Source organism: Pinus tabuliformis, chromosome 8 (assembly GCF_031772625.1).
Source record: "Pinus tabuliformis cultivar Carrire ecotype Pingquan chromosome 8, CPIR1, whole genome shotgun sequence".
Lineage (NCBI taxonomy): Eukaryota > Viridiplantae > Streptophyta > Pinopsida > Pinales > Pinaceae > Pinus > Pinus tabuliformis.
In genome coordinates, this window is record NC_142294.1 from 1,892,671,067 (window position 1) to 1,892,695,666 (window position 24,600).

General features: G+C 40.3%; 1 protein-coding gene across 2 annotated transcripts in view; it reads left to right on the plus strand.

Moving 5' to 3' along the window:
* The window catches only part of MAK10 (MAK10 homolog), a 190,116-nt gene that overhangs the window by 157,114 nt on the left and 8,402 nt on the right, over positions 1–24,600 (plus strand). For both annotated transcript variants that reach the window (XM_089374672.1, XM_089374671.1), the window contains 2 exons: positions 8,927–8,983; positions 9,159–9,283. In XM_089374672.1, coding sequence (XP_089230798.1) covers positions 8,927–8,983; positions 9,159–9,283 — 182 coding nt within the window. The remainder of the gene's footprint in view (positions 1–8,926; positions 8,984–9,158; positions 9,284–24,600) is intronic.

The following is a 24,600-nucleotide window of genomic DNA, read 5'->3' on the forward strand; positions in this document are numbered from 1 at the left end:
AAATGAAACCAGACTGTCCCCCACCTGAAACTTGTGTGGCACTCGATGTTGATCATGTCGCTGCTTGTACTTGGCATTTGATTTCTCTAGAATGTCGTGGACCTACTGGGAAATGTGTTGGATGTGCTCAATGAAGTTGTTTGCCTTGTCAACTTTGGACTGGACATGAGCCGAATCTGCTTGAGTAGCTGCAAATGGTATGGCCACTTCAATGGGACATAGTGGCTGGAATCCCAAGCCCACCTGAAAAGCGCTATGGTTGGTTGAGCTGTGGAGAGCCCAGTTATTGCTCTGCTGGACATAGGGGAGGCTCTCACCCCATGTGCGTGGATGCTTTGAGTTGAACATGTGCAAAATGTGTACGATCATCTTGTTAATGACCTCTGTCTGGCCATCAGTTTGGGGATGAAAAGCTGTGGACTTAGTGAGCTTGGTGCCCAACATTGACCAAAGATTGGACCAAAATGTACTGAGGAACTTGTTGTCTCGATCTGAGATGATACTCTGTGGGATCCCAAAATGTACCCACACTCGTTCAAAGAAGAGTTTAGCAATGGATTCTGTTGTGATATTCTTCTTGGAGGCCACCATAATGGCCATCTTCGAGAATCTGTCGACGACCACAAAAACACAGTTGTTGCCATGCTTAGTAGAATGAAGGCTCGACATGTAATCCATGGAGATGGATTCCCAAGGTCAACTAGGGGTAGGCAGCGGAGTAGAGGCCTTGCTTCTTGATGGTCGGTTTGGTAATGGCGTAGGATTTGATGTACTTCCCGACATCTTGTCGAAAATTTAGCCAATAGAAATACTTATGCAATACTGCCACCGTTTTCTCGACCTTGAAATGCCCAGCGACCCAACTGTAGTGCGCTTCCCGAATCATCTTGGCACACTCGCTTGAAGGAACACAAAGGTGTCCCAGGTGGCATAATAGTGTATCTTGGAGGTGAAAATCTGGAACTTGCTGACCCTCCAAGAGCGTCTGGTATGTGTGGCTGAATTCTAGGTCACTTTTGTAGAGAAGTGGCCAATCAGAAGTCTCGTGCCCACAAGAGTTGAGCATGGTGGTTAATGCCATGATCGGTGGTCAACTGAGACAGTTTGCAACATTATTGGTGCTGCTCTTCTTGTACTTGATATTCAAATGGAAGTGTTGTAGGTATGTGGACCACTTCTGTTGACGATCATTCTACAACTTCCCTTGCGTCTGTATGAATTGCAGGGGTCGGTGGTCTGTGTGGATGACTGTTTCCTTCCCCAAAATGTAATGCTTCCATTGTCGGCAGGCCTGCACAATGGAATACATCTCGTTGTCATAAGTGGGATACTTCCGGACTGTGTCTGAAAGTGTCTCATTGTGATATGCCACTGGATGCCCCCGTTGAGTAAGGACTGCCCCAATAGCATAGTCAAAGGCCTCTGTCTCGATCGCAAATGGTTGTTGCAATTCTGCTAATGTGAGCACTGATGCAGAGCAGAGGCGATGTTTCAACTCTGCAAAATGCCTTCTGTTGAGAATTTGACCAAAAGAATTTTGCTTTCGCTCCTCCTTTGGTGACTTGACTCAAGGGCCAAATGATATGAGAGAACCCCAACATGAACCTGCGGTAGAAATTGGCAAGACTTAGAAATCTGCGGAGCTCTGTCAGAGTGGTTGGGGTTGACCAATCCCGAATGACTTGGATCTTGGCTGGATCCACATGCACCCCCCGTTCATTAATAATGTATCCCAGGTACTGGACTTGGGTCATGCGCATTTCTCCAATTGGCACACAGCTTGTGTTTCTACAGTGTTTGGAGAACCTGTCGGATGTGGTGGAGGTGCTCTTCCCAACTCTGGCTGAAGATCAGGATGCTATCCTAGTATACCACTACAGATGAGTTGGTGAATGGTCGCAAGATGTCATCCATCAGCGTAATGAAGGTTGCAGGAGCATTCGTCAACTCGAAAGGCATAACCAACCATTCGAAAAGGCCCTCCTTAGTTTTGAAGGCAATCTTCCACACATCGGAGGGTTCAATTGATACCTAGTGATATCCGTGGGATCGAGTACCTATTCTAGACAGTGATCTTGTTTAGCGCCCGATAGTCAATACAAAGTCTCCAAGTCCCATCCTTCTTTTGTACCAACACGATCGGGCTCCCACAGGGCGATGAACTTGGCCAAATGTGACCTTTCTGCAGCAGCTCTTGAATTTGCCTCTTGATTTCGTCATTCTATAGAAGTGAGTGCTGATAGATTGGTCCATTGGGCGACGCAGCTGGGGTCAGATCGATGGAGTGCTTGACCTGACAGCGCAGCGGCACCCCTGCGGGGGAGGTGAAGATGTCCTTGTACTCCTCCACGACCTTGTCCATCTGTTGTTGTCGTGCGGAGTGGCCCTGCCTAGAGGTCGTGGCCACCGTCTTCTTCTTTCCCTGAGGGCGTATCATCAGGAAAACAAATTTCCCGGTTTTGGAAATGAGCTTATTGCATTGTCTTGCAATAACCAAAGAGATGGCGGTAGGCGATAGGCAGTGCTACCTCCGGTAACAACGCGAGGCCTTGACTCATATATAGCATGTCGCTTCCACAAGTATGGTTGGCTTAATAATACATCATGAACATCAAGGGGAGCAGTGTCACATAATACGACATCCGTGAAGGGCTTGATGTTGTTTGGAAGGCAACACTGCTGGCTCACGCAAAGATCCTGTCCTTGGTGAAGCCACCCGATGGTGTACGGTTGTGGGTGTGTTGTGGTCGTTAAGCCCAACCGCTTCATGACCTCTACTGAAATGAGGTTCTTTTGGCTCCCGCTGTCGAAAATGAACTGTAGCGTGGAGTCCTTTACCTACATCTAGGCGTGGAAGAGGTGCTCCTCCTCATCTGGATCTTCAGGTTCCTCCTTTTGGATCTTCGTGGTGGCAACGGTGGAGTTGGGCTCTGTATCGATAATCCGCTTCCCTTTTTCATTTCCCTTGTCGAGTTCTCAGAGTTGGAACATGCATCTGATTTAGAAGCCTTCAGCTCGATCACCATTAACTGCTTGGCCCGACACTCACTTGTGTTGTGAGTGGAGCTCTTATGGAACTAGCTCCACTTTCCCATGTCCTTCTTTGACTTCATGGTGTTGTTTTTTGCTTGCGGCTTTGGCGGGTTGTCCTATGTCGCTTTGACTTGGCTTTGTCCTTTGTTTTGCGGTTTGGGGATACCTTTCCCTTGCTTCGGATTCACAGATCCAAAGTCTCACTTCTTCTATTTAAACTTCTGCTTGATCTTGACAGTGTATCGGTACGCCATGCCGAGCGAGGAGATGTATAGGAACTCCATCTCATCCTTGATGTGCCTGTGTAGGTAGTCACGGTACTCGAGTACCAAATGTTTCTCAGAATCCTTGACATCCAACTTCGTGCGAAGGGTATGAAAAACATTGATTAAATCTGACACGTCTTGGTCCCTTCCTTGCCGCAACATGGTCCACTTTATGTATTTATCCTCATAGCTCCTGACAAGGTAGGAATGCTACTTGATTGTGTCCTGAAACGAATTCCAAGTGGGTGCAGCTGAAAACATTGAGGGCGTACTTTCATCTTTTTGCTCACAGTAGGTTTCCCACCAGTCTTTGACGTGTGGGGCGGCTTTGAGAAGAGCAAAAGTAATCTTTTTTCTGGCTAGAAAAATCATGAACAATAAAAATATCCTTCTAGTAGATTTAACCATTTATCTACGACATCTTCATATATTTGGCTCTCAAAAATGGGAATGTCAAAGTTTATTTGTACCTTAAAAGGAGTGGCACCTCCAGAGTGGCTGCTGGATGTGGATGCGTCGCCGATGGGCAACCGTTGAAGGATTTGGGCAAAGCTATCCATCATCACGTTCTTTTGTTTCTCGAGGGCCTCCTCGAGGAATATTTTGATAGGACCTCTTGCTCCCTTGTCATTCTTTTCTTCCCCCATGGGAGGCCGTCGGGATTTGTGAGGCTGGTCTTGCATAGGTTCGACCCAACCTCGTTAACTCCTTATATTCCAACCTCGTTGGGGACATGCAAAGAAAAACAGAGAGCGCAAATCTGAATTTAAATAGGAACGCAACAAATTATAGATATAACCATAAATACAAAGATGCAACAGAAATAACACTTCATTTCATTAATAACAAACACTGAAGTATGCTTACAAAAAGAATGGAAATAAGACTAGCTTGACGATGGTAGCGTATCACTGAGAAGAGATGTGGTGGCTACATGCCTCTAAACTATGTTATAATGAGGCTCAAAGGCCTATTTATTATTGAGAAACAATGGAATACCCTAAACATCCAAAAACCTAACCCTATGAGATGAATCACTTAACTATGGGCCCCGTTTGGGTAAATTGGTGCATCAACTTTTTCGGGTCGTAACTTTGGCATACGATCTCCTTTTGACGCGCATAATACCTCGTTAGAAAGATCTATCCGAGGACTACAACTCTCGAGTGGCCAACATTGGTCCATGTTACATGTTGGCCCCGATTTTCCCAAAACACGTCGTTTAGGGCCTTAAAATGGCTCCAGAAGTTTAGGACCCGGAAAACTACCAAAATAGTAAATTGTGCTACAAATAAGGAAACTGAAAAACTGAAAGAAACAATGGTGGGGGTCCAAGTGGAATAGGTGGTTGGCAACCAATATCCACCTGAATCATTATCCGACTTCATGTCTTTGATCTTCCTTCCTATCTAAGTCTCCATGAGAGCCTAAACTCTTGGAATCAATTGAAGGCCTCATCCTTGGTCCTTATGAATAAAGTCCACATCCTTTTAGAGAAACCCTTGATGAAGGTCACATAATAAGTGGAACCCTTTGAAGATGCTACTAACATTTGGCCACACACATCTGTATGTATTAGATCTAACATCCCCTTCGACCTACTCTGTCTGCTTGGAACAACAACCTTGATATTCTTGCCAAGAGCACATCGCTTGCACACTCCCTATTGCTCCATGCTGAACTTCGGAAGACAATGACAATCTTCCTTATTATGGGAAACACTATGTGATGCAAGTGATCCATTCTCTTGTGCCAAAGCTCACACATGTTATCCTTGTCACGAACTAGGGCTTCTACAAGTTGAGCCGTCAGGATGTGCAAATTACCCTCTCTACCTCCAACCATTCATCCTGAGTTGAGACTAGAATTTCTCGGCCAAACCAGAACATGTCCATTTTGAAAATAGATGATAAAACCCCAACCCTCCATGGTTGAGACTAAGAATAAGTTCTTTGTTAGCCCCAAAACAAATAGTACATCCTTGACCTCCGAGGACCTCTTGACTCAAGCTGAAACGAAACGGTCTCAACTCCTTCTACACCATACTTGGCATTGTTGCCAAACTCCACATGCAGATCTAAGTCCTTCTCTGAGAAACTGGTGAATAGCTCTGATGATCTCGTCATCTAATGAGAAGCACACATCAATGAATCAGACACCCTTGGAAGTTGTGCTAGAAAGGCAAGTTACCAATGAGAAGTCCTCAAACTTCCCAGTAAATTCACTAACTTGGGTATCTGTAGATGGTGCTACCTACTACTCCTCGATTTAACATTGTGGAGCATAATGCTCACTCTTGTGGCATGCAGAGCATTTCACTGTGTTCGGATCATTCTTTCCAGCTTGTGAAGTATCCTTTCCTGCTATATTCTTCTTGACCTTTTCTTAACCGTTTCTACCCTTTCTTCCCTGGCTGGCAAGGGCAAGGTTCTCATCATCACCCTTTTGTCGGTCTCCTAGAGATTCCTCCCAAATCTCCTCCTAGAAAAAATCATCCCATAGCTTCTCCAAATTAGGGAGGTTCTCTCGTGCAATGATGCCCTTGATGAAAGGAGCCCATGGCTTGGCGAAGCCATTCATGGTTGTCCTTACCATGTTATTCTCTGTCACGGTCTCCCCCACTGTTGCCAATTCATCACCTATTTGAGTGATCTTGGTGAGATTATTTTGGTGTTTTTGAGTTCCTCCCTCAATACCATCTTCCTGTTTGTGTTATTGCTATGATAAAGTTTTAACAGCGCGTCACACATCTCCCTTGCTGTCCTTTTCTCAGACAGGTGAGGAATGACATGATTCCTCACCACATCCAAGATTATCTTCTTGGTTTTCACATGCTTGTGATTGTGGATCACTAGTTTTGCTGTATCTGTAGGTGGGGTGAGTTAGGTGTTAACAAACTCCAGTAAACCATTCTCTGACAAAATCAATGTAACCCCCACCTTCTATGGAAGTTTGATGTGTCCTTCAACCCATCTTCGAATCTTAACTCGGTAGTGGAAATTCCCCAAATCAGAAATTTTACTGAAAAATTGCTGCTAGAAATTTAGATCTGCTGTAAAGCTGTATGAATTCTGATTTCTAAATTCTAGTTCTGATTTAATTCCTAGTGTTTTTATAACCCGGGGAAATTATTTTTGCAATTACGGAATAAAACACACTAGAATTATTAACTCAAAAAATTAAATAGTGGAAGAAAACACAGGAAATCAATCATGTAGAAAATTTCCTCCAATTGTTCTTCACTTTTTGTTCTCAGAACAGTGAGGGATCCCTTTCTGGATAGTTGGTCTGCAGAGAAATTACAGAAAATTTACAGCAAAGTAAAACTGGGAAATCTGCCCCTGAAAAACCTCAATCTGCACCTCTGTTGGCTGTATGGCCCGCACACAACTTTTCCTCTACACAGGGAGTGCTGTTGCTGCAAAACCCATGTTATACATGCAACCTGCAACTCTCCTTGCATGGCATGTGTGAGCTGCCGCTGCCCTTGCTCTCACCCTCACCCTTGTCCTTGTGGCCTTGTCAACTGGTGCTCAGAAATTGGTATGGCCTCGGCCTATAGTCAATCTCTTCCAGAATCTCTCTCGTTGTCACAACACTTCTTTTCTCTTCGGCCTTGAGTATCACACTCACTGAGAAAATCACTTTCAAATCTTTGCCAATTGTGTCTGTCTCCTCTCCCTAGGCTCGCTTTTATAATTTTTCATTGAGCTAAATCCCTAACTTAATCTCCAAATTGATGGATGGCTAGGATTAAATCCTAACCCGCTTGAAATCAATGGCTGAGATTAAAACAAATTCACTAATGTAATCAAAATTACGTTCCCTTGGTTTTACTAGCTCAGTAGCCAATTTTAATTGATGAACTTAATTATTGTGCTTTTCGTAATTAGGAATAAACCACGAAGACAACTTAATATATTGGGGAAGTTTCCTGAGGAGGCTTTGGACAATGCCCGCGTGCTTGACACCTAGTCAATGCAGAAATACCTTTCTGCTGCTACAAACATCAACATTAAACATGAAACGCTCCATTAGCTGGGCCACTCACTTGAGTAACATTATTCAGTAGGCCCATGGTGTTCAACATCTTTGTTACAACTGCAGATGATGAGAGCCATTAGCTGCTATTCATAGTTTGTGGGGCTTGGTCTACCCACTTTTGCTAGCTATGCTTTACCGCTACTAATTGAGTTTTAGAGTTAACTTCTAGTTACTGTTCTTTTTACTGAGAGATGGGTAATGGTCTCCCTGTTTAGTTATTATTGCATGCTATACTGTCGAGTCCTGTTGACCTATTTTGATCATTTGTAGATGTTAATAAAATTTCAATTTCTAGAGGAAAAAAATATATGCATTTATTTGAAAATGTGACATACATTTTCTTACTTCCATATTAGAAATACAATATTTTAAGATCAAAAGATTTATATGGGCTGTAGTCAACACTATTTGTCTGTATTCGATACTATTACTTGAATAAAAGTTTTACTTTGTTGTTTGTGGAAATATTCTGCTCAAGTACAAGCATTTTGCAAGGAAAAGGGCGGCAGACAGCCCACCACCATGATGCAAAATATGAAGAAAATAAAGCATCCCTGCTACCTAGATCCTCACTAATTAATTAATATCAGACAATATTTTCTGAAACTGGAATATTTCTGTTTGGAAATTTTGCTTCCTGGTGACCTAGACAATCACTATGGTGCTGCATGACTTTATCATCCAGATGAAACTATTTGCATATTCACAGAACACTGAAGATGAGCAGATGATACGACTCTTTGGAATGCTGTTACATAAACTCTACTATCTCAATCAGTTTATATTATGAAATATATAGAAATAAAGATAGACATGCATTCTAAGTTATCTCAATTTGTGAAAGTTTGCCAATATCTTCAATGCTAAGAATTCTTCATGTGCATTATAAAAGTCGTTTGAGGAATGCTGGTATATTATGAAATATATAGAATTATAGATAGACATAAATATAGTTAATTCTTCATGTGCATTATAAGAGTCGTTTGACGATTAGGTTTAACGACATATGGGTACTCATTCACTAATTTTGGAAGAAATGTTTAAACTGTGGTTTCCAGTATGGTAACTCATTCACTAATTTTGGAAGAAATGTTTAAACTGTGGTTTCCAGTATGGTAACTCATTCACTAATTTTGGAAGAAGTGTTTAAACTGTGGTTTCCAGTATGGTATGAACAATTTCTGTATTTAACCTAGTAAAATGAGCCATTACCAAATATCCTGTCTAGAATTTTGTTAGTTAAAATGTATAGTGATTTTCAGGGCAAAATCACTTGATATATGATTCCTGCTATTTAAAAGGTTGTTAGCTTCATTGATATTTATTGACTATATAAGATTCTAAGAAATGTCTTCAAAAGTAATGTTTGTACATGCTTATTCATAATCAAATGAGCAAAATCTACGTATTATAAATATTGTAAACATCATAATATTCATCTCAGTTTTTTTTAGATGTTGACAGATTTTTATAAGAAGCTCTCCTCTCCTTTTTTAATCTTTTTGTAAATTTGTACTATTCAAGATAAACATGATATGAAATTGAGACATGCATTTAATATTGTTCCATATTTTTCGTTTCAGGTAGAGATGGCCTGTAACAACCAGCAGGATGGCACTGCTAGTGGCTCTGGTGGCGAGGTGGTCTTTTAGAGGATAATTTTTTGAATAAATACTTTAGAGGATGCTAGATTACTTCACTTTGAGCTTCTGAATTATAGAAGATGCCAAATTGCACTTTTCTGAATGATAGGTTTTGAGCGCAGGTTGAGTTGGTGTTCACTGATATAATAAATTCCTCGGAATGCTGTTACAGGGCTTATGGATGAGGCATATGAAAAGCTGGGCAGAAGAACAAACTTGTTGGATAGCATGTCGTTTCCTTATGTTGGGATTTGAGCTTGAGCTTTATTCTCCCAGTGAATATTGCATGATTTACTGGTAAAAATTGGAAAATGTCAATTCATTACTTTTAAATCTTTAACTCTTTAAGTGGCTATTTAAGGTTTCAACATGAGGTCAGGCAATAAATAGGTTTTGTAGGTTAGAAAAGTGGGCCATGGTTGTTGGAAACGTGAGCGAAAAATATAAATTGCTATGTAAGATAAATGCGAAGAAATAATGAAAAATAAAACAAGATGACAGCATAACATTCAAACAAGACAAATTTACATGGTAAAACCTTGACAATATGCCAATGAAACATCCAAGGGGCAAGGAATAGGTATTCTTATTGCTTATAGATAAAGATTGCAGTCTTTCCTCAATGGCTTACAAAAAATTGCAATAACACCACTGAAGGCTACATAGATATATATGTTTTCAACAAAAAAGCTCCCACTGTTATGTGAACTTCCATCAGTACATGAACTCCCACAGTTGGTGAGTTGCCACCATTACATGAACCGGAAAATTTCATTTAATTTTATTCTTGTCATAATGCAAACAATCTCCACTGTAGTGAACAGAGTTCATATACACAGCAGAATATTCGGAATATTTGGAATATAAGAATATCCATCATAGGACGCCTGGACGAGTAATAGATTTTATATAAGAAATATTGAATGTACAAGAGATATGATATATGATATGCAATATAAATGACGGCCCACTTATATACCTAGGCAGGTGCCCCTTCATGAATGGTTGTGTTTTTTAAGACATGCCTCTACGGTGTATTAATCATTATTATGATTATTACATTATTTATGTTATTTTTATATATATTATATTCATAACATTAAAGTTATTAATATAAATAATTAAAATTTAATAGTTCATAATGATTAGTGTATTGAAGAGGCATGGCTCTAACGACGTGACTATTCGTGAAGAGGCACCTTGCCTAGTATATAACCAGGGCCCTCATTTCTAATGATATCGTATCATATCTTTTGTACATTCCAACATTTATATATATTAAATATACTTGTCCTATAATGGACATTCTTATATTCTGGATACAGAGTGGAATATTCAGAATATCTGGAATATGGAAGTTGTTGGAAATTATGGTAGCCATGGGTATTTTCATCTTGAAAAGCAAATCAATTAATTCGAAATTATTTTACCTCCAAATCTGACAGGTCTGCTCCAATATTTGATAGATTGGCTGGGCCCCCTTTAAGGCACTCATTCGACCCCCTATGATGACTATTTATATGCGAGGAATTGTTCTTCATTAGAGAAATTCATTTTTGTATTATTATCTCCGTTTCTGTGAGATAGAGAAGGATAGAAGAAGACAAAACTCGTGGAAGGAGTGGAGGCTTGTTTCTGTATCTTGTTTTGGTCACCTATTATGTTTATCTTTCGATTTATGGATATTTTGATGGACATTGGACTCTCTCTCATAAGGAAAGCAGTTCTGGGTTTTCCCCTTGTGGGTTTTGCCCTGGCCTCGGGCCTAATTCTTTGTGTCTCTTGTCTCATTGTTGCACTATTATCTTTACTGCTCATGTCATGTTTAAATGTTGAATTGTCTTCTGTGTAACTGCTTGATGATGTTATAAATAATGGATAGATACTGTCAAATTAATCATTAGAAGTGGTTACTTGTTGAAGAAAATTATATCTAGCTTGCCCATGTGAGAAAAGCAACATAAGTATCCATTATAAGACAAGCAATATTAATATAGAAATGTGATTACAAATGAGGGCTAACTTATATACTTAGGCACTTGGCAGGTGCCCCTTCATGAACAATTGTGTTCTTTAAGACATGCCTCTTGAGTATACTAATTATTGTTATGATTATTACTATTATTTATACGATTTTTATATATATTATATTCATAACATTGCCTTCCTCTTCAAAAAAGCTTTATCTTCAAAGCATATTGCTAATAAGGCGTGTCACCTCTTTCTTTGTCTTGTAATCTATTTGCATTTTTCAGAATTCTTTGAGTTGTCTGTTGATTTTTTGGGTAGCATCGCATGTGCTCTAGCTCTGAAATTTTGTGGAGGGGCTAGAACACATGAGATCTCCAAGACCCAGAAATCGTTTGGAGAAATTCCACTCGGATTGTATTTTATCAAAATAATTAATATTTTTAATGGGGTTCGTAAGTCTAAACTTAGGAAAATTAAAATATTAATGAGTATAATGAAAATATGGGTGAGAAGCTTCTAAGAGATGAGGATCAAGTCTAATTTAATCTTAGCCGTTGATTAGAGATTAGATCACGGACATTGATAGGTCAACAGGAAAAGTATAAATGAAGACTTGAGAGTCATTTGGAGACACACTGGGCAAATACTCAATAACCCGAGGGAAATTGATTCTCAAGAAGTAGGAGTTTATTTCAAAGGGAGAGTTGCAGGGTGAAGGAAGAGGTTATCAACATCAGTTGGAGATTGAAGAGGAGGGGACGCAGTGTATTAGAGGTATAACACAGAGGGACAACTCAGAGAGGCAGTGCAGCAAGGGACACTATCCTCATGCAGGGATGATGCAAAGGTGACGCAGTTGAGGTTGGAGGGTCTCTTGGGTGTTAGAATTTCTTCAAAGGGTGAAGGAAAATTATCTCAAGTGTTTTCTCTATGTTTTGCAAATTATTCCTTGTAAAGAGATTGTTGCTGAAGAATAATAAATAAACCCTCATTCGCTGCACCAGTTTTCAAGCATTGGGTTTTTCCGGGGACTATTGTCCAAAAATAATTGTGTTGATGTGATTGATTCTTGTGCTTGTATTTCACTGTTCTTTTCTCTATGCTATTATGTGGCCAATGTAGTAGAATTTACTTTGATGTTTATTGAAGGGTTTTGTAAATAACTTATTGTGGAAAATAAGTAGGGGAAATAAATCAGTTACTGCAGTAGAATTTTGTGTTAGAAATTTTCAGATGGTATCAGAGCTGAGATCAGGCAACATGATTAGATAATTTGCAATGAGTCGTGAACCTGATGCTAGAGCAACCACTCAAAAGGACTCACGCAGTTCTCCTGGGAAATAAGAAAGCACGAAGAATATAATGGATCGCGACAATTCTGTGTTGGCTTCTAGATTGGAAGGAGGAGTCGCTTGCTTAGCAAGTTCTGCTTCCTCTGAGGTTTGGTATATTGATAATGGGGCTTCTGTGCACATGACGGGAATACGAGAATGTTTCTCGAGCTATCAAGAAGAACATATGAAATTCCAAATCACCATGGGAAATAAGTCAAAATGTATCCCCATGGGAAAAGGCACTGTAGTTTTTCAAACAAAAGAAGGAGATCGACTTCGAGCTACCAATGTGCTGCATGTGCCTGGATCGGGAATGAACTTATTCTCTGTATCTCAGTTACAGAACAAGGGCTATGATGTTCACTTCATTGGGAAGAAAGTGTATGTCAAACATCCGAGTTAGAAGAAGAAGGCCCAAATTGGATTCAGAAGTAACAGACTGTATAAGTTACAAATAGAATCTCCAATGGCACTGATAGGCAACAATGGTGAAAAGATTTGAATGAACTATGACACATAAGGGTGGGGCACTTACACCATGGGGCTCTAAGAATTTCTTAGAAGAATCGTCACAAGAGTTCTATAATTAAGTACCAAACAAGACGATGTATGCAGAGGTTGTGTACTGGGTAAGTACGCTAAAGTGGCTTATTCCAGAAGTAACAGTAGGGCAAAGAGTGTTTTGGGATTGATACATAGATATTTGCAGACCCATGTCCACAAAAGCTCTTAGTGGTGCCGAATATTTCGTCACCTTCATTGATGACCATTCCAGGATGTTAAAATTGGTAACTAGGGCCAAACTCCACATGGGTAATCTTATTTATGATAATTGATATTTTTCTTGGATTCCTCTCTTCAAGAGTTGTAGGATTAATCTAAAGATCATTCGATTCTGACATGTACAAATGAAGTTATGAATTTATTTTGATTATGGTCAAATTGTCAAGGTCAGCCAACAAACTTATGTAGGCTTAGAAGCCCAACATTCACGTCTATTCATCCTCAACGTTGCATATAAATAGAAGGCGACTTAACCTCATTTGGACACACTCATTTTCACACTTCTCTCTCTGTCTCTCCTCATTGATTGGGTACGGATTTCTGGGCCTCTCTCTCTCTCCCTCCACACATCCGAAATTTCAGGAAAGCAAAATTTTCAGGAGGCTGAAATTTCAAGAAAGCGAAATTTCAAGAGATTGAATTTCTGGGCTGTTTGACCAGACTTTGACTGGCCTGAATTTCATTGTTTTGAGGGCTGTTTTATCTTGCTGTTTGGAGGGCAAAGTTGATTGAAGTTGATCGATTTGCTGAGGGTCAAATCTGCCCTGTTGACCAGCATTGAATTTTCTGGTTAGGGCTCTTTTGCTGCTGTTATAAATTATCAGATTAGTAAATTGTACAATCTCTCTCTGCTGAACTATTGAAGACTAAAAGAAGATATGATCAAGGGTTTCCCCACATTGGGGTTTGTCCCTGGCTGATGCCACATCTTGTGTCCTCTTGTCTTGGCTTGTCTTCTACTGTTTATGTTTATGTTCTATCTAGTATCTGCGTTTTACCATCATGTTGATGTGATTGCTAATCTGAATATTGACATTGGGCTAATAGAGAAATTGAAGTAAAATTGCTCTAAAGCATAGAACATACCGTTGTTGCCTAAAATTAACATGGTTTCAAAGCTAGGAGAAGTCAAGCCCAAGCAAGTGACAAATCAATCAGTGTTTTGATAATGGATTTTTGGAGGCTCGTATGAAGCAATTTCCATCTTTGCTTGGATAGCTCAGAGACTGCATTTGCATAGCTTGGCGCAGGGGCATATTTTCACATGACAATATTACAGGAGCAAGAGAAGTATGTCTTCTGTGAGTCAACTCAATGCTTATTCTTTTGCACAGTTTTATTCAAATTCCCCGACAGATTTTGATTTCTAACTTGACAGTCTAGTCCAGGGTTTCAAATCACTCTCTGAGTTCATCTTGCTCTCTCCATTGTCTTTTTCATTGATTCATGGCAAGTTTGGTGAAGATGGTAGCATCCAAGAACAATATCTTACTGTCACCTATGACACTATGGCACAGGTCTTGTATCCCTGCGCCTGGTCTCATATCTCTGCATTTAGTAAGTTAATGATCATGTTCTGGAATGTCCTCACTATAATATATATGTATGGCAGAGTATTACTTTATGATCTCGATTCACTAATCAAAGACTCTACATCACTGTAACCTATTACAGTCTCTCGCACAGTCTCTTTCATAAAACGATATCATACCTCCACAATATGATTGACATCATAGCCTCTCTGTGATATGATTAGCACTATATATATATATATGTGACATACCTGCAATCTGATTAGCATGATATGCGATATGGTTGACATTAGTTCTATTGTTTCCTCTACACTCTTTGTATGGATCTCCTGCATAGTTATATACGTATGGTTCTCTGCATGGCATCAAAATTATATGTTGTGGTGTAATGGTATCTTTGGTGTTGTTGTTGTGCCTACAAATGACATTGTTGTTCTCTGTATATATGAATGGCATGGCTACTGCAACATCGTATGGCATCACATCATCTCTCAAACTATGGCATCGTGATCTCATCTTTGAAGTGGACCAGTGGGTTTCTTATCCACTTGCAGGTATCAAACTGAAGCAGCACCTCGAATGTCTTCCGCCTCTCCTAAGGCTCATTTATGTGAAGATTGTAAAGAAAATTGATGCACAGAAGACTAAATCTGAAGTGGCATAAACTAATTTTTTGCAAACTGATCTTTATTTTATATCTGCGGCCCTCGTGAAGTAACTGTCCAACACATAATTGCAGATCCTGAGATATCCTTGCGGCCTGATTTCTGAGAAGAAATTGCACCTAGGATTCGATGTGTAAAATTCTGTGCACACAATCAAAGCTTGAAGAACATCAGTTCTATTGCTGAGTAATATGAGTTTCTTGTAGAATAGTTCGCTGTAATTAATAGAAGTTTCATGTGATGTATCTCCTACAGTTTTTTTCGAGGCTCCTGAGATATGTTTCTTTGGGTAAGCGAGTTTTAGAAGCTTATATTGGTGCTGCATTTGGAGGACTATCTCAGTAAAACCTTTGAACACCAATCAAATCTGAAGAATAATGGTGCGTTAGTATGAAAAAAAGGTCTCTTGTCATTTCATATGGTGTATACATGGATCTCAAGGTTGATCTCGGAGTTTGGACATTGTGGGTCATCTTCTGATACTGAGATGGGTCTTATATCACAATATTGATGCAGATGTCTTAACAAATTATATTGTGGAGACATATCATTGTTTGCAACACTTTCTCATAACCTGGAGTCTCATCTTTAGTACTGTGGTTTCTAATGTGTTGTTTATTGCAAGCTTTGGTATAACCTGAGGTATTGCTGCCAATCTTACAGATTGTAAAGGACACTGTAAACAATACCATGTTTTGGGCATTGCTGAAGTGTTGAAGAATTATTCTGGCTGATGGATTTCTGAAGGAGCCCAAGGAAGACTAAAGATAGCAGAAACCTTGAACATTATCTTCAGGAGCTTGTTTCACTTGTCAAGAAAGATGTGCAAAAATGAGAGAGACTTTGCAGTTACAGTTATACATGACAAAAATATTTGGCTACTAATATAGATCTTGTGAAGAGGCATATCATAGTTGAGATTTTTGCTGATCGATTCTTGTCTTCTTATATTGTTGAAATCAGTGTTGTGGAGCCTCTGAATATAAGAAAAGGTGACTAATTGGTTGTAGAGAATACGAAAGGACAAAGAAGCTGACCTTGGAAATCAGGGTGCAAAAGAAGACGAAATGATGCCTGATGTTGATGAACGTATGGATCCTATTAATCCTCCCCCTCATGAGCCCTCCAAGGTGACTAATTGGTTGTAGAGAATACAAAAGGACAAAGAAGCTGACACTGGAAATCAGGGTGCAAAAGAAGACGAAACGATGCCTGATGTTGATGAACCTATGGATCCTATTGATCCTCCTCCTCATGCGCCCTCCTCCTCCAAAAGGAGACCCTCATGGCTTAGGGAAACTCTTGAAGGTGCCGAGAGACACATTGCACCAAGGGGGACTTTCCGTGAAAGCAAGAAGTCGAACAGGTATCAAGGATACTTGACCGCCACGAGCACTATCATTCAAAATGAGCCTTCATCATTCGAAGAAGCCGTGAAGCATTAAGTATGGAAGGATGCTATTAATGAAGAATACGAGTCAATTATGAAGAATGATGTCTAGGATGTGGTCCCTAGACCCCAGGACAAATCGGTTGTCACCTCTAAGTGGTTCTACAAAATCAAGCATGGAGTTGATGGAAGTGCAGAAAAGTTCAAGGCTCGCTTTGTTGCTCGAGGCTTGTCTTAAAATGAAGGTGTAGTTTATGATGAGATATTTGCCCCTGTTGCCTGATACACCACCATTCGCTCGATCAGAGCCCTTGCTGCCTCGCAAGGATGGAACCTACATTAGATGGATGTCAAGATCACTTTCATGCATGGTTCAATCAAAGAGGAAGTATATGTGGAACAACCCAAGGGGTTTGAGATTCATGACTGGGAATCTCATGTATGTAGGTTGAAGAAAGCTCTCTATGGATTGAAGTAGGCACCTCGGGCTTGGTCTGAGAGGATCGATAGCCATCTGATGAAGCTGGGATTCATTAGAAGTGAAGCTGATATGAACCTTTACTTTAAGGTTGAAAATGACAAACCTCTCATTCTGGTACTTTATGTGGACGACCTTTTTTTGGTTGGTGTAGACCCTTTCATTCACAAATGTAAGAGGGAGTTGGCTTCTGAATTCGAGATGAAGGACCTAGGACCGATGCACTATTTTCTAGGGTTAGGGGTCTAGCAAAAGCCAGGTGAAATTTTCCTCTCTCAAGGAAAATATGTTTTGAAGATATTGGAAAGATTTGGGATGGTGGACTTCAAGCCTGTGACTACTCTAATGGAACTTAACTTTAAGAAGTTATGTGGTAGTGCTGCTGGACCTGAATTGGGAAATGCTTCCAAGTATTGTCAACTTCTAGGCACACTAATGTTCTTGGTGAACTCCCGTTCGGACATATGTTTTGCGGTTTTCACATTGAGCCAATATATGGTTGAGCCTCATCATATACATTGGATTGGTGCCAGGAATCTTCTGAGATATCTTCGAGGCACAATTACTCATGGACTGAGATACATTGCTGGAGATATGAGGCTGCATGGTTATTTTGAAGCTGATTGGGCTGACAGTGTGCTGGATCGCAAGAGCACTTCTGATGTTCTTTTTCTTTGAGTTTTGCTTTGATATCCTAGATGAGGAGGAAGCAAAAATCGGTTGCCTTGAGCATCGCCGAGGCCGAATACATAGCTACAAGTATGGCCTCCTGTGAAGCTGTCTGGTTGAGGAAGCTCTTTTGTGCGCTGTTTGGACATGTGCTGGATACCACCGTGATCCTCTGCGACAACCAGAGTGGGATCCGATTATTAGAGAATCTCGTGTTTCATGATTGCTCCAAGCATATAGATATCAAGTACCACTTTATCCGGGATATGGTACAATGAGGAGCAATAAGGCTCCATCACATTGGGATTGAAGAGCAAGTCGTGGATATTCTGACAAAGCCCCTAGGGAAGGTCAAGTTCTTGGCCTTCTGAGAACGACTTGTTGTCGTGCAGAGACCCTCTTATGAGGGTCCTGTATGAGATGGAGATTGAGCTTTGGGAGCCCTGAGAGGCTTGGGGTACTCTTAGCCTTCTCCTAGTGGTTTGCTGTGTACAGGGTGAGTGGTTTAGCCTTCCCCCGCAATACCCCTTGGCGACATGTAGGCAGTATGAGTGGTTCATCCTTCTCTTGTTGAGATATCCTACCATGTAGTCTGGGACTCATGGGAATTGAGTAGGGAAATGAGGATAGGTACCATAGTACTACCGATGGACGCATCGTTGTACTACCATACTCCCTATGATAGGATGATAGATATTGATTTGGGATCAACTGGAATTGACTTCGGGTTAGTAAGAGTTGTATGAGACACTCTCTTTTGATTGGAACTGACTTCGGGTCAGTAAGAGTGGTATGAGACACTTTCTTTTGATTGGGATTGTCTTCAGGTCAGTAAGAGTGGTATGAGACACTCTCCTTTGATTGGAACTGACCTCGAGTCAGTAAGAGTGGTATGAGACACTCTCCTTTGATTGGAACTGACCTCGAGTCAGTAAGAGTGGTATGAGACACTCTCTTTTGATTGGAACTAACTTCAGGTTAGTAAGAGTGTTATGAGACACTTTCTTTTGATTGGGACTGACTTCAGGTCAGTAAGAGTGGCATGAGACACTCTACTTTGATTGGAACTGACTTCGGGTCAGTAAGAGTGGTATGAGACACTCTCTTTTGATTGCGACTGATTTCAGGTTAGTAAGAGTGGTATGAGACACTCTCCTTTGATTGGGACTGACTTCGGGTCAGTAAGAGTGGTATGACACACTCTCCTTTGATTGGGTCTGAATTCGGGTCAGTAGAGAATGGTATGATACATTCTCGATCACTTCTTCTTCATAGTTCAGCAAAGCAGAGGAGAGCAGAGCAGTGCATTGATGGTAGAGATAGTATAGATTGGCAGATGGATTAGCAGATGGAGTTCTCCCTAGTTGAGAGGGAGTGTTAAAATTGGCAACTAGGGCCAAACTCCACATGGGTCATCTTATTTATGACAACTGCTATTTTTCTAGGATTCCTCTCTCTGAGAGGTGTAGGATTGATTTAAGGAACATCCGATTCTAACATGTACAAATGAAGTTATGAATTTATTTTGATTATGGTCAAATTGTCAAGGTCGACCAACAAACTTATGTAGGCTCAGAAGCCCAACAATCACATCTATTCATCCTCAATGTTGCATATAAATAGAAGGTGACTTATCCTCATTTGGACACATTCATCTTCACAATTCTCTCTCTCTCTCCTCATTGATTGGGTACGGATTTCCGGGCCTCTCTCTCTCTCTTTCTCCACACGTTCGAAATTTTAGGAAAGCGAAATTTCAAGAGAGCGAAATTTCATGAGGGCGAAATTTTAGGAGAAAAATTTCAGGAGGCCGAAATTTCAGGGAAGCGAAATTTCAGGAGATCGAATTTCTGGGCTGTTTGACCAGGCTTTGACTGGGCTGAATTTGATTGTTTTGAGGGCTGTTTTATCTTGCTTTTTGGAGGACGAAGTTGACTGAAGTTGACCGATTCGTTGAGGGTCAAATCTGCCCTGTTGACCAACGTTGACTTCTCTGGTTAGGGATTTTTTTGTTGCTGTTATAAATTATCAGATTTGTAAATTGTACTCTCTCTCTGCTGAAGACTAAAAGAAGATTTGATCGAGGGTTTCCCCACATTGGGGTTTTTCCTTGGCTGATGCCACAATTTATGTCCTCTTGTCTTGGCTTGTCTTCTATTGTTTATGTTTATGTTCTATCTGCATTTTACTATCATGTTGATGTGATTGCTAATCTGAATATTGATACCAGGCTAATAGAGAAATTGAAGTAAAATTGGTCTAAAGCATAGAACATACCATTGTTGCCTAAAATTAACATAGGAAGACTTGGATTTACTTTCTAAAAACCAAGGATGAGGTTTTTGATCGATTCAAAGAGTTTAAAGCTCTAGTAGAGAATCTGATGGGGAAGAAGATAAAAGTGTTGAGCTCAGACAATGGTGGAGAATATATTGATAAGGACTTCACTGATATCTGCGTAAGGGAAATCATCAAAAGAGAATGGACAACTCCATATAATCCGGAGCAGAATGGAGTAGCAGAGAGGAAGAACATAACTATTGTTGAAGCAACATGGGCAATGTTGTATGATCAGGATATGCCCAAATTTCTTTGGGTAGAAGCATGCATCACAATAGTATATGTTCAGAACAGGACTCCTCACAGGGCATTAGGTAAGATTACTCTAGAGAATGTCTTCACCGTCAAAAAGCCCGAAGTGAGTCATTTCAGAATATTTGGGAGCTTGGCATACTGCCATATACTCGAAGAAAAGAGGAAGAAGTTGGATCAAACTGCAGAAAAAGGATATCTTGTGGGATATAGCAGGAATGCTAAGGCATATAGAATCTACCTTCCGGGAAATAGAAAGATCGTAGTACGACGAGATATGAAGTTCATGGAGGACAAAGATTTTAGGAAATCCCGAGAAATGCCTTCCGAACAGTAGTCAAAGGATGATCCATTGGTCCAACCACTTCGACTAGCAGAAACCGACACTATCATTTTTCCAAAGAACAAGAATCCAGAGGCATAACAACGGGTGGAATCTCAGGAGGAGGAGCAAATAGATCTACCCACTACCAGTGGAAGAACGAGTCAGGAACTTCGACAGATACTACGGGATGCAGAGGATTTCATTGGAGCTCCTAGGAATGAGAAAAGAGAGTGCAGAAAACTAGATAGATACCAAGCTTTGGTGGGTCAGGTTGGAGAACCCTCTAGTTCCTACGAGGCTGTTCAACATCAAGTATGGGTAAATGTGGTGGAGGAATACAGTTCCATAATGATCAATGATGTCTGGGAAGTGGTACCTAGGCCTCAAGACAGATTACTTGTAGGTTCGATATGGATCTACAAAGTCAAATATGCTGCAGATGGCAGTGTGGAAAAATACAAAGCCAGTTTCATGGCTAAGGGGTATGCTCAGAAGGAAGGGATAGACTACAAAGAAACGTTCGCCCTAATAGCCAAGTATACTTTTATTAGATCCAAGATATCCCTTGTAGCACAGATGGGGTGGGAGATTTACCAGATGGACGTCAAGACTATGTTCTTGAATGGGGTGATAGAAGAAGAAGTATACATTGAATAACCCGAGGGTTTTGAGACACATGAGAAGAAAACTCATGTATGTGGTTTGAAGAAAGCCTTGTATGGGCTTAAACAAACCCCTAGAGCATTGTACGATCGAATTAATGGTTACTTGCAGAAGATGGGATTTGTCAAGGGTGACGCAATTTCTGGTGTTATATATGGATGACCTTTTCTTGACAGGTTCATCTAGGCTGATCAAAGATTGCAAGGAAAACCTGGCTACAGAATTCTACATTAAGGATTTGGGACGGATGCATTATTTTCTGGGGTTGGAAGTTTGACAGCAGAAGGGTGGAATTTTCCTTGGACAAGAGAGATACGCTACAATTTTTTTAAAAAGGTACAGAATGCAGGACTGTAGACCCATGGTTACTCCAATGATTACCAATTGGAAGAAGATTGATGCGCCTGAAGATAAAGAAGTAGATCCCACCTTGTACATGTAGCTTATAGGGTCCCTGATGTATTTGGTCAATACCAAGCTAGACATTTGTTATGTTGTCAACACCCTCAGTGAGTGCATGGTGGAACCAAAGAGGGCACATTGGGCAGCAACCAAGCATGTTCTCAGATATATATGAGGAACAGTCGAGCATGGATTAAGAGGTAATGATATCAGGCTGAGTGGGTTCACTGACGCAGATTGGTCTGGAAGTTCAGTAGATCGGAAAAGTACCATTGGGTACTGTTTCAATATTGGATCAGGGATGACCTCCTAGTGTAGTAGGAAATAGAAGTCCGTAGCTCTGAGCTCAGTTGAAGCTGAATATACGGCAACTAGCACAACATCGTGTGAAGCGATATGGCTTAGAAAGTTACTGTTGAATCTATTCAGGAGAAGGATGGAAGCGACCAACATTTTGTGTGATAATTAGAGTTGCATCAAGCTCTCTGAGAATCTAGTTTTTCATGATCGGTCGAAGCACATTGACATCAGGTGTCACTTTATTAGAGACTATTTCTAGTGAGATGCAGTACAATTGCTATACACTCTGACATGAGAGTAGGTGGCAAACATTCTTACCAAGGCTTTAGGAAGAACAAAGTTTGTATATTTCAGAGAAAAGATGGGGATGGTCGAGAATCCATTTCAGTAGCAGAAGCGGATAGTGCATTTCTTAAGAGGGAGCTGCAGTACAGATGCAACAATGACAATGGCGGTGTCATGGGCAGCAGTACAGGTTGTAGTAGTGCAGTGGATGAAGGGCAGCAGGCCGAGCATCAGAAGTGCAGAGGAACGATGCCATGGATTAGTGTGATACTTCTGTTAGGAAATCGATTCTCAAGAAGTAAAGAGTTCGATTTCAGAGGGAGAGTTGCGGGGTGAAGGAAGAGGAGGGTATTAGCATCAGTTAGAGACTGAAGAGGAGGGACGTAGTGTATCAGAGGGACAACTCAGAGAAGCAGCGCAATAAGGGACGCAGTCCTCACGCAGGGATGACGCAAAGGTGATGCAGTTGAGGCTGGAAGGTCTCTTGGTTGTTAAAATTTCTTCAAAGGGTGAAGGAAAATAATCTTAGGTGTTTTCTCAGAGGTTTCTCTCTATGTTTCGCAAATCATTTCTTGTAGAGAGATTGTTGTTGAAGAATAATAAATAAACCCTCATATGCTACACCGGTTTTCCCACATTGGGTTTTTTCTGGGGACTATTGTCCAAAAATAATTGTGTTGATGTAATTGATTCTTGTGCTTGTATTTCACTGTTCTTTTCTCTATTCTATTATGTGACAACTGCAGCAGAATTTACTTTGATGTTTACTGAAAGGTTTTGTAAATAACTTATTGTGGAAAATGAGTAGGAGAAATAAATGAGTTGCTGCAGTAGAATTTTGTGTTAGAAATTTTCACATTGTCATCTTCGATGATACAAGATGATAGGATCCTTTGAGTGATAAACAAAATTGTCAAAGTAAGAAGGGATTTGACCATCCTAATTTAATCTATTGTGGAATCTTGTGGAATCTTGTCTGATCAGGAATAGTTGTACTTGCTTGTTCCCATACTTTGATTTAGTAGCCCTTCATAACTTCATCCTGATATTGCTTCAACATCAAATGGTGCTTTTGTTGGATGGCTTCTTCATCGTGACATCTTTGTAGAGTTGAATCAGTTATCTGCACCTTACTATCTCCAAGGCCTTCATAGGTGTCAAGGGTCCTTTGATCTTTTTCTTCCTTTTTCAGAGTTGTCATGCCTTCTTTCGGGAGATGTCTTTAATGGATCTTGTCAGATAGTGATTCTTTGTGACCATGGTGTTCTTCACATGCTTGATCTCTTTCCACATTTGCTTCTTCTTGGATGATTAGTCAACCACCTTATACTCATTATGGGAGTGCTTCTTTATGTTGACCTTCATTGCATTGTAGTACATGCCTTAGAGCATGTCATTGGCAAAAGAGATCCTTTTATACTTGATTATGCTTTAGAACTATTCCCATGACCCAATAATATATATGATGACATGACTTAAACTTTGATCATCTTGGCTTCATTTGATGGTTCTTGATTGGTGTAGCCTTTCTTACTTCGTCTTTTCTTCCCTGCATATCATCCTTTCTTGAATCCTGTGAATGGGACTCCCAATGAGACATCTGTTCTTATTTATCAACCTTCTTTTGAAGATAATATTAGAGGATCTTGAAGGCCCTTATCTTGCAAATGTTGCTTCCTTTTGATGACAGAGGCCTTCTAAGATTCTTAATCATGATCAATTATTCTTTTATTGTGGATGAGGTCCTATAATAGGTATGCTCCTTCTATATGAATATCTTGAGATATATCTACACCATGCTCCTATATTCTCGAAGATGCTACTTAGCCATGCATTCTATCCTCTCTCTATATGCTCTTATGCTACTCAAAACTTTGAAAGAAGACTTAAGTAAAGAGGTTGACATAGTCATAGTAGAGATCTGACGGATCTTCTTCCTTTTGCTTCTTGTCTTCTTCTTTCATTGCTTGAGTAATGTGAGCTTCTTCCCTTTTTCTCTTGTTGTTGTTGTCATTCTTAAGTTTGGGACAATCCCTCTTGTAGTGTCCATATTCTTGACATCCAAAGCATTGGACTTTGGACATATCTCTATTGCTTGTTCTTCGTGGACCAAATTTGCCAAATTTTCCCTTTTTCTTGGCCATGGTAGCAAATGCTTGCTCCTTTGATCCCACATCATCCTTGGATTTGAGTCTAGTTTCCTCTATCTTGCATAGAGACCATAGTTCACTTAGTGGGGTGGCTTCCTTCTTGGCATATATGCTTGATGTGAAGATGCCCCAATCCCCAGGTAGAACATTGAGTACTACAGTTGTCATTTCTCGTTCAGACATGAGTTCTCCTAGTTCTTGAAGTGATCCGTCATCCCAGAGATCTTCATGTAATAGGAAGTTATTCCTTCCTTTGATATCTTCATCTTGTGCAAATCATTTCTACATCTTGTG